This window comes from Nelumbo lutea, chromosome 7 (assembly GCF_056320005.1).
Source record: "Nelumbo lutea isolate HS-2025 chromosome 7, American lotus-T2T, whole genome shotgun sequence".
In the NCBI taxonomy this organism is placed as follows: Eukaryota; Viridiplantae; Streptophyta; class Magnoliopsida; order Proteales; family Nelumbonaceae; genus Nelumbo; species Nelumbo lutea.
The window spans coordinates 15,396,071-15,409,776 of record NC_142690.1 but is presented as its reverse complement, the minus strand read 5'-3'; the positions used below and the strand labels follow the sequence as shown (position 1 = coordinate 15,409,776).

At 42.9% G+C, this 13,706-nt stretch overlaps 1 protein-coding gene across 5 annotated transcripts in view; it reads right to left on the bottom strand.

Moving 5' to 3' along the window:
* LOC148845283 (plant/protein (DUF810)) overlaps positions 1-13,706 on the bottom strand; it is a 162,333-nt gene that overhangs the window by 102,833 nt on the left and 45,794 nt on the right. For all 5 annotated transcript variants that reach the window (XM_088954741.1, XM_088954739.1, XM_088954738.1 and 2 more), the window contains 2 exons: positions 6,817-7,002; positions 6,534-6,692 (listed from right to left, as the gene is read on the bottom strand). In XM_088954741.1, the coding sequence (XP_088810867.1) occupies positions 6,534-6,692; positions 6,817-7,002 (345 nt within the window). The remainder of the gene's footprint in view (positions 1-6,533; positions 6,693-6,816; positions 7,003-13,706) is intronic.

Below are 13,706 nucleotides of genomic sequence, written 5' to 3'. Positions count from 1 at the left end.
ACTCAAGGGCCCTAATTATGCTAACTGGTTCCGAAACCTTATGTTGGTTCTGACGTCCGAGAAATTTGACAAAATTGCTAAGAACCCTGCTCTGGATCGTCCGGGTGACAGGGCTTCTAAGGCCTGAAGAAGAGAGTATCAAGAATGGAAAGAGAAAAACTCTCTTAACCGGTGTTATATTATAGCCTCTTTGGACAATCTGATATAGCGACAATTCGATAAGATCAAAGTGTCCAAGAATATATTGGATAGTCTGAAGACTATGTATGAAGAGCAGAACCGTTCTACTCGACAGAACGTCTTAAAATTGTTTATGACCGCATAGATGACCGAGAACCAACAAGTTCATGACCATTGTCTAAAGATGATGGGTTACATCAATGAACTGGAGGCTCTCGGGACAGGGCTAGATCATGACACTAAAATTGATGTTGTCCTCAATTCCTTACCTCCGTCCTTCAATCAGTTTATCATGAATTACAACATGAATAAGCTAAACGTTAACCTTCAGAAACTCAACAATATGTTGCAGAGGGCTGAAGAACTGATTAAAAAGGATAAGCCGATATCCATGCTTGTTGAAGGTGGAAAATCGGGCAAGAAAAAGTGGAAGGCTAAAAGGAATGCTCAGAAGAAGGGTAGCAAAACTAAAAAGCAGAAGAAAGATGGGGCATCAGATGCCTGTCACTTCCACAAACAGACCAGCCACTAGAAGAGGAATTGTCCTCAATATCTGGAGACTAAGAAGCAATGTAATTTCGAATCTTTTATGACAGAGACCAATTTGTTGGTCACTTCTGCTTCCTAGTGTATTGACTCCGGGGCTTCAACTCATGCGTGCAACTCACTGCAGGGGTTCAAGATAAGCAAAAGACTGAGTGACGAAGAAGTGATGCACTACTTGGGGACTTCTGCAACAGTTGCAGCTACAGCCATAGGAACTATAGAACTAGTTTTCAGAGAAGGAACAATTGTACTTAAAGATTGTCTTTTCATACCTAATTTAAGAAGAATTTTGATTTCTGTCTCAAAATTGTGCATGGATGGTTATTCCATCTTATTCGGTAATGTGATTACTATTAAACGGAATAACAAATTCCTTGCATATGAAGAACTTGAGAACGGTCTCTATGTTCTCCATCCTTCTCTGGAAACAAACATTACCGAAACTACGTCGGAAATAATTCTCAAGAAGATGACTCATGATACAGTTAGTCCCACGTGCTTGTGGCGTTACCGACTTTGCCACATTAACATAGATCGTATCACAAGGTTGGTAAATGATGGTCCTTTGGATTTTCTAACCGTAAAAGATTTTCCAACCTGTGAACCTTGCCTTCAGGGTAAGATGATGAAACGACCATTTACAGGAAAAGCCTAAAAGATCTACAGGCACACTTAACCTTATACATACTGATGTATGTGGTCCCCTGAATGTTAGGACACGTAACCAGCATGTTTATTTTATAACCTTTACTGACGATTACTCGCAGTATGGTTATGTGTACCTAATGAGACATAAGTCTGAATCTTTTGAAAAGTTCAAAGAATTCAGACAAGAAGTTAAGAAATAGTTAGGGAGAGAAATTAAGACCCTTCAATCAGATCGAGGTGGCAAGTATCTCTTTGACGAATTCAAGGACTACTTAAAGGACAATGGGAGAGTATCACAACTAGCTCCTCCTGCTACACCACAGTTAAACGGTGTATCAAAAAAGATGAACCGAACCTTATTGGATATGGTCCGATCACTTCTCGTACACTCGGAACTACCTACATCCTTTTGGGGTTACGCATTAGAGACAACGATATACGTGCTGAACCGAGTTCCAACCAAATCCGTTCAGAAGACTCCCTATGAGCTTTGGACCGGTAAGAAACCAAGTGTGAGACACTTGAAAATTTGGGGTTGTCCGGCACATGTTAAAAGAACTAGTGTTGACAAATTGGAATCCAAGACCAGTCGCTTCCTATTTATAGGCTACCCCAAACGCTCTGTGGGTTACTTATTCTATGATCAAAAGAGCAAAAGGCGTTTTGCAGTCGAAATGCCCACTTCTTAGAAGAAGATTACATCTTGGATAATCATCATCAAGAAGTTATTCTTGATGAGGAAAGCCCAGGGGTAATGGGAGATGTCCCACCAGCTCCAGAAAATAACCAACCTAGAAGATCTACCCGGATTTCCAGGCCTCCAGTTCGTTACGGCTATGACCAAGAAAGTTACTTGGTGGAAGCCATGACCAATGAGGAGGATCCCGTGACTTATACGGAAGCTATGTTGGACATAGATTCCTTGAAGTGGGTAGATGCCATGAGAGTTGAGATGGATTCAATGGAGACTAGTGGTGTCTGGACTCTAGTAGATCCGCCCCCTAGTGTAAAGGCAATTGGTTGCAAATGAATCTATAAGAGGAAGAAGGGCCCCGATGGTAAAATTGAGACCTACAAGGCTCGTCTTGTGGCAAAAGGGTACACTGTAAAAGAGGGAATCGATTATGAGGAAACCTTTTCGCCTGTGGCCATGCTTAAATCCATTAGGATCCTGCTAGCTGTAGCATCTTACCATGACTACAAGATTTGGCAAATGGATGTCAAAACCGTGTTCCTGAATGGAGATCTTATTGAAGATATCTATATGCAGCAACCGCAAGGTTTCATAGCTGCAGGTCAGGAACACATGGTATGTAAACTCAACCGATCCATATATGGACTTAAGCAAGCTTCTAGAAGTTAGAACATCCGGTTTGACTCTACCGTCAAACAGCTTGACTTTGAGCAAAATCCGGATGAGCCCTATGTTTATAGGAAGACCAGTGGGGATAAGGTTACGTTCTTGGTTCTGTATGTAGATGACATTCTACTCATTGGGAATGATGTAGGAATGTTAACTACGGTGAAAGTGTGGCTTTCACAGCAATTCTCCATGAAAGATCTTGGAGAAGCCTCCTATATACTGAGTCTTCGACTCTATAGAGATAGATCGAAGAAGATAATAGGATTATCTCAGTCTGCTTACATTGACAAAATAGTCGAGAGATACAACATGGAGAACTCCAAGAAAGGAAATGTTCCTTTTAGGCATGGAGTCACTCTCTCCAAGGGTATGTCTCCCAAGACTCCCGAAGAGATTGAGAGCATGAAAGAGGTTCTCCCCGTGGACCGACCCGTGACGAGACCCTACGCCCGGGCCCATAACATCTTGGTATCAGAGCCTACCATCATGGGAGATCTAGAGCCGCTATCATCCAGGGTCCACGAACTGGAGCATAGGCTCGCAAAAACCAGCATGGAGGTTCGTGAGGTCAAAGACGATGTCCGAAAGCTGTGGCGCTTGCTGGAAACGTTTTTCTCTAACAAAGAAAGGAACTCCGAGGGAACCGCCACCACCAACAGTCGCCGGCCGGACTGGGCAGAGACGTCCGGCGAATATCAGATCGTCGCCCCGACAGCCACAGTCATTCCCAAGTATAGTCGGCTAGAATTTCCGTCTTACAACGGCACCAGAGACCCATTAGGATGGTTATATCGCTGCGAACAGTTCTTCCGTAACCAGCGCACTGACGACAGAGACAATGTCAGTCTGGCCGCCTTCCACCTAACGGAAGAGGCACAACTTTGGTTCTACCGTCCGGAGCAGGAAGAACCTAGGCTCAGTTGGGAACAATTTAAATCCTATTGCCTCCTCAGGTTTGGACCCCCATTGACAAGCAACCCGCTGGGGGAGTTAATTAACCTCAAGCAAACTGGAACCGTGGCAAAATACCAATGCCAGTTCCAAACCCTTCTCGCCAGGGCAGCCTCGGTATGCCCAGATCAGCAAGTAGATATGTTCACCGCGGGGTTAGCAGAAACCCTAAGGGTGGATGTGGAGATGCAACACCCTCCCAACCTGGTCACAGCAATGAACCTCGCACGCACCTTCGAACGGAAACTGCAGCTCACCCACGGAACCTTCAGTATAGGTCGGCCAGCAATGACCTGGGCACTTTCGAAGACAGCAGGAGTGTCTCCTTCTTCGACCGCCAGCAGGGAACAGAAGCCTCCTACCAGTAACCCTTCCAAATCAGCATCAAGTATAGGGAGTAGCAAGACAACGCTCCCCATTAGACGACTGTCCCAGGCCGAGATGGTAGAACGGCGCACAAGAGGGTAGTGCTTCAACTGCGATGATCTGTACTCCTCTGGGCACAGGTGCAAGAAGCTATTATGTCTTCTGGTAGACGAACCCGAAGAGGACGAGGATGAACCTGCAGCATCAGATCCCGAGATCTCCCTCCACGCAATCACGGGGATCAAAACCTCACAAACCATGCAACTAAGGGCGCCGGTAGCACCCACAACTTTGTCAGTGAACAAGCTGCCCGCCAGTTAGAATTACCAATGGAAATCAGGACGCAATTACAGGTAGCCGTGGCAAACGGGGAAAGAGTTCACAGCCCCGGTATCTGCAAGGACACCAAAATTCAGGTCGGATCAGAATCTTTCCTTGCTGATTTATTCGTACTCTCCTTGGATGAATTCGACATCGTCCTGGGAGTCAAGTGGCTGATCACTCTAGGGCCAATCCTATGGGATTTCAGTGCCCTGACAATGACATTCCACCTAGATGGAAAACCGGTTACATGGCAGGGAACCAGGATAAGAACAAAGACGCAGTTGCATACACTTCAAGGTGAGAACTTGCGTGCAACAGATATGGAGAGGCTTCTCACGGATTTCTCTGCAGTATTCCAAGAACCCAAGGGGCTCCCACCGTCTAGAGCCTGCGATCATCGGATCCCCTTGATAGCCGGATCAGATCCCGTCGTCGTCCAACCCTATCGCTACCCACACCGACAGAAGGATGAAATAGAAAGGCAGTGTGCGGATATGTTACAGCAGGGGATCATCCGTCCCAGCCACTCCCCCTTCTCTCCGGTTCTGTTGATACCCAAGCAAGATGGGACTTGGAGATTTTGTGTGGACTACAGAGAGCTTAACAGTCGGACGATCAAGGATAAATTTCCTATCCCCATCGTAGATGAGCTATTGGACAAACTCCATGGCGCCCAATACTTCTCAAAATTAGACCTCCGGTCGGGTTACTTCCAGGTCCGGATGACTCCCGAAGATATAGAGAAAACGGCCTTCAGAACACATCATGGCCATTTTGAATTCCTAGTTATGCCATTCAGCCTCAGCAACGCACCTTCCACGTTCCAGTCCCTGATGAACGAGGTATTTCACTCCCACCTCCGCAGATTTGTCTTGGTATTCTTTGTCGACATCCTAGTCTATAGCAAGTCGTGGGTAGAACACGTGCAGCGCCACAGAGAATTAACCTTTGAACCCGGACAGTTCATATGGCTGAAGCTCCAACCCTATCGACAGCACTCCCTCAGACGCAGAGCTTTCCCTAAACTGGCTCCCAAATTCTACGGGCCCTTCAAGATTTTACGGCAGATCGGGAAGGTTGCATATCAACTCGAGCTACCAGAACACAGCAGACTCCACGATACCTTCCACGTGTCCTTACTCAAGCCATTTACAGGGACTCCTCCTGATAAGGTACCTCCCCTACCACCCTAAAAGGACGGCAGACCCATTCTCCAACCTCGAGCTCTTGTCCAGTCCCGCGTCAATCAGGGTACCTTAGAAGTCCTAGTGGAGTGGGACGAACTACCATCAACTGAGGCTACCTGAATCCCCTGGTCTGATCTTCACAACGACTATCCAGATCTCGAGCTTGGGGACAAGCTCGTTGCCCAGGAGGGGTGTGATGTTATGGATGCATTCGTGGGAAAGACATACCGCCGCCGGCAGCAGCAATGAGGAGGGGCCAACACGACAGCTTAGCTCTCCACCAGCTTACCTTATCCCATCTATTCTTACTTTATCTATTAGAAATAGGAGTTAAGTTCTGTTCTTAGTAGGAGTTTGTTTACCTATTAGAAGTAGGAGTTTGATTTAAAGTTGAATTATCTTAGCCTAGTCGAATTCAATAAGGAGTCACCTCTTGTAATCTCCTATTTAAGGAGCTGTGAATTAAGAATAAAGGCATTCAGTTTTTCAGTCAAGGGAAGAGTGAGGAGAGTTCGGGTGATCTCTTGGACAAATCACCTATCAGGTTGCCACAATAGGGTCTGCACGCAAAGGGAGGGGCAAGGGGAAGCTAGAGGTTCTCCCCGTGGACCGACCCGCGACGAGATCCTACGCCCTGGCCCATAACAGATTGCTGGTTGCTACAAAACTTAAGGAGTTACCTAGGATTTAGGTTGCCAGTTGCTACGAAACCTAAGGAATTACCTAGGATTTAGGTCTTTTGTTTGAAAAAAATAAATAAATCCATTGACTAGATGACAAGGGACTCCCCTATCACCTAGGATCACCTTGGCGCTTTAACAACTATGGTTGGCAAAGGAAATTCCATCAACCCTTAACAATTATATACATGTTACCTGAAAAAACTAAAAGAAAAAAAATGATGGCATGTAAAAAGATTTATTCCAGAAAAAAAGAAAATCCCAGCAAACATTAGGAAGTAAAACCACCTTGTATGGAGTTAATTTCTCCCTACAGTAGGCATCTACAGTTTCCTCTTCACATGCAGAAGTCATAACTGCCATTATATACTGCTCAAGGCTATCAGCTGCTGGAAATACAGATACAACATCCTCTGTGAGATGTTCCGCACCATCAAGAAATGGTTTCTGAAGACAAAACGTTTCAGTAAGTTCCATAGATTATCAAGTATTCCTTATTGTATGTGGAACAATATTTTTGAGAGAGAGGTTTGACTTACAAATATCACATTCTAACTTTAAATAAGCTTACCAATTTGTTACCATAAAGCTTATGTAGAAGAGATGCTGAAACGAGAGTTGCATGGCAATCCCAATGAGATAGAATTGGCATGTAAACAGTAGAATCTTTCTTCAAAAGTTTCTTGGTCTCTTCTGCAAGTAATGCTAATGGATGTTCCTGCATCGTATCTGCTGCACTTTCCACAGACTGCACAATCTGTATGGGAAAGGAAATGTCAAGGATGTCATTCTGTTTACCCAGTAGAAACCAAGCCTTAAATAGCTAAATGTCAGCCTTTTATTTATCAGGAATATCTGCACAATTTCATGTGGTGACAGAATTCCATGACCAGGAGATGCTGTAATCAGTTACTGCAAAGACAATCGAGACCCTTTCTTTCCCAAGAATATTGGAACATACATTCAGAAACAAATAAAAGAAAGAAATAAAAAGTCAATGCAGATCATTTCAATTGTTTAATTCCCTATACTACAACCAGGCTCCTTCTTACGGGTGAAATTTAACCTAGTAAACAAATCTTACACCAGGGGATGCTAATAACCGCTTCCAGAAGTGATCATTAATATCAAGCTTTTTAAATATTCACATCACTTACCTCCAGCATGAAAATATCTCAAAACAGGATGAGATTTATATTAATCAAGCATTATAACATAAATGATTGAGAGACTCAAATTTAGGATAGTTGGAAAATTCTTGAACAAGCTCTGGGGATTCCAGGATGACTATTATACTGGCTTATAAAATTGAAGGGATTCTTTTGCCACATCTAAACATATCAAGTCACAAGAATTTGTAAGAAGAAAATGTGAAGTGGCTGTGAATACCAGCATCTTTCTTAAGGAACAATGAGGACTAAAATTGAACTTCAGAGGTGTTTTTCCATACACATTCATGTCAAAATTCTGCAAATAATCAAGTACAATGTCTTCATTCATGTGAAAGGTCGTAGAAATGATCTAAAAGAAGAAGATGGTGATACTTGTATATGATTGAAATAGTTGAATGAATATAACTAAACTTTCACTCAGTAAAAAAAATAAATAAGACCAACTATTGAGATTGGGTTTCTGACACAGGCATGGAAACAAGGATGAAAAGAAGAGCTAAAGTGGCAGAGGTGACAGTACAACACAACAGCTCCACAAAATTAGGCTATATCTCCAAAGTTATCTGGTGGATTAAAGCCAAATTTTGTCACAAGTTGGCACTCTTGTGGCACTAGAGACTCACCAAGTTTCAGCCAAAACAGATGAGCAGAAGTTTATTTTCTTGACACATTTTGGAGCTGTTTTATGAAGACTGCAGATTAAGGTCAACAAATTAAAGTCAAACAATTGATCACTGGACCCAACAGTTTGACTTGCCTAAGGTTGTATTTTCATTAGCTAAAGTTTCATCAATTCTGGTTAAGGCATGTGTGAATTATGGGAGTCTTAGCTGAGGTAACAAAGTGTCCATACCGGTTATACTTAAGTCCAACACAAAAGATCCTTGTAGGTGACATTCTTTCCAAGAAAACCTTAGTGATCGAACGACTTTGCAGAAGAAAAGTGTATAGACAAAGGTTCACAAATGTCTGGGGGGTGTCTCCACTTCGCCTCATTCAGAAAAAGGTAAAGAAAACACTTTTTTTGCTCTTTGGGGGAGAGAGAGTTTGTTGATTGCATCTCTATCAGGCATATTATTTTGGAGCAGTGTGCTTCAGAAGTAGGCTACTTTGATCTCTTCGATTTATCTGAGTTTAATATGGGGAGGAGTTCTGAGAGTAAACATGCAAAGGAGTTGGGAGCTGAATTTTACTCGACTAAGGATACAGATCAGGTACTAGTGCTGATTCCTGAGGATGGTGGACGAAGAAGTGAAGGATCCATAGTCCTGTTTGGTCTTGATTCCTATCTCAGAGGAGAAGGGATTAGAGGAAGTTGAAAAGCAGCCCTAGAAGTATGGGACTGTGCAAGAAAACCAGAAAAACAAACAAGAGAAGATTAGAGAATGAGAGAGAGAGAGAGAGCTGCGGCAAGGAGGGTTAGAGAATGAGAGGTTCGAACTAAACCTCCCTCTAACACTCTAATACACTTTTATTAGGTTAATCTTTGAGTAATTACAAGAGAGGTCCTTGATTGGACAAGAAATTACAAAAAAAGAGCATAGAAGAGTATGGGCCAAGAATAAGGCCCATTACAGAGAAGAACATAAAGATAACATAGAGTAACAGCCTATGGGCCAATTGGCCCATCTTCTCTACACTCCCCCTCAAGCTGAGCATAGATGTTAATCATGCCTAGCTTGCCAATGTCATGCTGAAGCCTTGCCTTGGGAATACCCTTGGTGAGGAAATCTGCCAGTTGCCCTTCAGAAGTAATGAATGGAAGACACACTTCACCCGAAGAGACTCTTTCTCGAATAAAGTGTCTATCAACCTCAATATGTTTAGTTCTATCATGTTGTACGGGGTTGTGGGCAATGTTGATGGCAGCCTGATTATCACAGTACAACATCATTGGCATGTCATAATCAATCCCGAGTTCTTCCACCAATGACCTTGGCCACAACAGTTGAGAGACTCCATGTGCCATGGCCCTATATTCTGCTTCTGCTGAGGATCGGGCCACAACTGATTGTTTCTTGCTCCTCCAAGAGACAGCATTACCAGCCACCAGACTATAATACCCTGAAGTAGATCTTCTGTCATCAATATTTCCAACCCAGTCAGCATCAGTATAGGCTTCAAGTTTTAGATGTCCATGCTTGGTAAACAGAATCCCTTTTCCTGGAGAGCCTTTCAAATAACACAGAACTCGTTCTGCAGCTGCCATATGAGTATCTCGAGGGGCATGCATGTACCAGCTAATACAACTAACAGCATATGCAATATCTGGCCGAGTCATAAACAGGTACAGGATCTTCCCAAGAAGTCTCTGAGAAACCCCTTTGTCTTCCAACAATGTCCCATCTGAAGCAGAAAGTTTGTGACTCATATCAATAGGAGTTGCAGCTGGTCTATCAAGGGCATACTTCCTTTGGGAGATAAAAATCCCATCCTTGGATCTAGCAACTTCTATGCCAAGGAAGTATCTCAACTCCCCCAGATCCTTAATCTCAAATTCTATACGAAGGAAAGACTTAAGAGCACGAATTCCTGAGGCATCATTACCAGTCACAACAATGTCACCAACATACACAATGAGATATACTGCCAGAGATTCACTTCTCTTCACAAAAAGAGTATAATCTGACTGTGTCTGAGTGTAGCCAAATTTAACAAGTGTTGTTCTAAATTTCTCAAACCATGCTCTAGGAGACTGTGTGATGCCATAAAGAGATTTCTTCAATTTGCATACCTTTCCTTGCATATCACGTCCATACATTCCTGGAGGGAGAGACATATAGACCTCCTCATGTAAGTCACCATTCAGAAACACATTCTTTACATCCAACTGATAAAGGGGCCAATCAAAGTGAGCTGCCAGAGATAAGAGAACCCTCACAGATGTCATCTTAGCAACAGGAGCAAAGGTCTCCAGGTAATCAATCACATACGTCTGTGTGTAGCCTTTGGCAACCAGTCTGGCCTTATACCTCTCAATAATCCCATCAGCCCAGTATTTAATGGTAAAGACCCACTTGCAACCAATCGGATCCTTCCCTTCAGGCAAATCCACCACTTCCCAAGTATCATTTTTGTGTAAGGCATCCATTTCAGATTTCATGGCATCTCTCCATTCTGGAATCTCAAGAGCTTCTGACACAAATCTAGGAATAGGGTTAGAAGCAACTGAAGAGAGATAGGCAAAGTATGAAGGAGAAAGTAGGTCATAAGAAAGGTGTTTGGAAATGCAGTGTGCAGTGTATTTCTGTTTTCCTTTCCTAACAGCAATAGGAACATCAAGATCCAGGAAAGATGGTTCCAAAGAGGTTAAAACAGCACCTGTTGTCTCATCTGTGATTGGAAGTGTATGAGGCTCATCTGCTATAAGGGAAACAACCTACTCATTCCTAGACCTTTGCCTTTGATACACCTTGGGATTGTGGGTAGGACGAGGAGGTAAAGAGATAGGAGCACTAGGACAAGAAAAATGAAGTGACTGGTCCTCCCTTGATTCATTTGGTGAGGACACAAGCTCATCAAGAGACTCAAATGGGACAGGGAGAGGAAAAGCAAACACTTGTGACAAACTCTCCCCCTGTTGACAATGTCCTTCCTGAGAGGACCCATAAAAAAGAGAAAGTTCATCAAAGGTAACATCCATTGAGACATATCGAGTGCCAGTCTTTGGATCAAAACAACAGGAACCCTTTTGTGTGGGGGAATAACCAAGGAAGATGCATTTGTGGGCTTTTGGTACAAACTTATGTCTCTGGACACTTGGAATGTGAAGATAACAGGTGCAGTCAAACACGCGGAGATGAATCGGGAAGAGATCCTTGTCTAGATGAAGAAGACTGAAGGGGGATTTAAACCCTAGAACCCTAGATGGCAAACGGTTTATGAGATAGGTAGCAGTGAGAACAGCATCACCCCAAAATCTTGTGGGAATATGAGGCAAACAAAAGGCTCCTTGCAACTTCAACAATATGCCTATTTTTTCTTTCAGCAACTCCATTCTGTTCAGGGGTTCTAACACAAAAACTTTGATGAATAACTCCCATGTCAGAAAGATACAAGGATAAACTCTTCTCAAAATACTCTTTTGCATTGTCAGATCTGAAAATCTTGATTGTGGTATCAAACTGAGTTAAAACAAATTCATGAAATTGCCTCACAAATCTTGGAACTTCTTCACGAGATTTCATTAGGTATATCCAAGTGAATCTAGAAAAACCATCAATAAACAGGATGAAATATCTGTAGCCCCCCATAGAAGATAAGTGGTAAGGCCCCCACACATCAGAGTGCACAATATTAAAAGGAAAAGATGATCTTTTATTGCTCAAAGGGTAATTGTTTCTACAATGCTTTGATAACTGACAAGACTCACAATTAAGACTGGGCACACTGACTCCCTTAAACAGTTCAGGAAATAGATGACTTAAAGCAGAAAAAGGCAAATGACCCAAACGATAATGACTCAACATGATTCGACTGACAGACTCTGACAAGGTAGATCCAAAGGCAGCATTCTCAGGATGATCAAGGCATTGTCCAGGAGTGTCAAGCAAGTATATTCTATTCGCTTCATGGCCACTCACAATCACCTTCCGAGACTCCAGATCCTGAAAAATACAGTGAGAAGGAAAAAAGGTTACACAACAATTCAATGACTTGGTTAAGCTACTTACAGATAACAAATTGGTATTTAATCTAGGTACATGAAGGGTGGAGGATAGGAGTAAGGAGTTCGTAGCCTTGACAGTTCCTTTGCCAGAAATAGAGGCAAGAAAGCCATCGGCTAAGGTGATTTTGTCACGACCAGAAAGCAAATCATATGAAACAAAGTGGAAAGATTGGTCATGTGATCAGAAGCACCTGAGTCTATGATCCAAGGGGTCTTAGAATTACCTGAGGTGGTTACATGGTTAGCAAAAGCTCTTATACCTGAGTTAGTGAATGCAATGGTGGCTGAATTTACTGAAGGGTTGGATGATGAAGTCATTCCTTCAAGATGTCTAATCATCTTTCCAAACTTTTCATACTCAGCTTTCATGGCTGCCAACTGTGCACAGGCAGACTCAACTTCAACATCTGTACCCATGGCGGACTAAAGCATATGATTGTGATAGTGAGACACTTGTCCGGGATGTACAGGAAACGAACAGGAACAAGTCCGGGATGTAATTTCCAGCACTTGTCCTTGGTGTGCTTCGGCTTCTTGCAATATTCACAGACAACCTCCTTCTTTCCAGTGCCACTGGGAGCCCCTATAACTCCTTTGGGTTTAACCCCCATATTTGCAAATGCATTAGTGCCAACTCCTTGAACCTGTACCTGTCTTCTGCTTTCTTCACTACTGACTAAAGCATATGATTGTGATAGTGAGACACTTTCCTTGGACAGAATATTTTGTTTTGTGATGTCATATTCAAGGTTTAGCCCAGTTAGGAACTCAAAAACCATGTTCCTTTCAACTAAATTCCTTTAGGTTTCTGCATCATTGGGAGTATCCCATGTCATAGCCTCTATCAGATCAATTTCTTGCCACAGAGATTTCAAGGCTGAGAAATATGCCGCAAGGGATTTCTCCCCCCGTCTTAGATTCTTCACATCACTCCTTAGTTTATAGGCTCTGGCTACATTCAGTTTCTGGGAGTAGGTTTCTGCAACACTATCCCAGATTTCCTTAGCCGAGTTCATCTAGAGATAATGTTGACTAATCTATGGCTGCATTGAATTCACGAGCCACCCAATCACGGTGTAATTCTCTTGCACCCATTTCTCATAAGAGGGATCATCCTCTGGGGGAGATTTCTTGCTCCCAGAGATAAACCCCCACTTTCCTCTACTACAAATATGAATTTTTACGGATTGTGACCAGGCCAAATAGTTGGTTCCATCCAGTTTAACTGTGGTTACAGCCAACAAAGAATCAGTTGTGGTTCCCAAAGTATGTCCATATTCAGCAGTACTCTTGCTCTCAATATCTGAGAAGTCCATTATGTAAAAACTTCAATTAGGGTTTCGGCAAGCCTCCACTAGTGTACTGATTTTGAAGAACTCAGATTGAGTTGAATCAGCAACAAACACAGCAACTCACAAACTCAATTCAGACCTGACAGCAGTGAGAGCTAAGTTCGGTGGCAGCACTTTCAAGAAGAAGAAGGCCTGATTCAGCCTTCAAGAAACAATCAGCAGACCTCCAAACACTATGTATTCTTGGTTCCCAACAATAATTTCCCAAAGAGAGCAAAAATACAGTCCACAGTACTTAAGAGGCCTTTTTACAAACACTATGTATGCA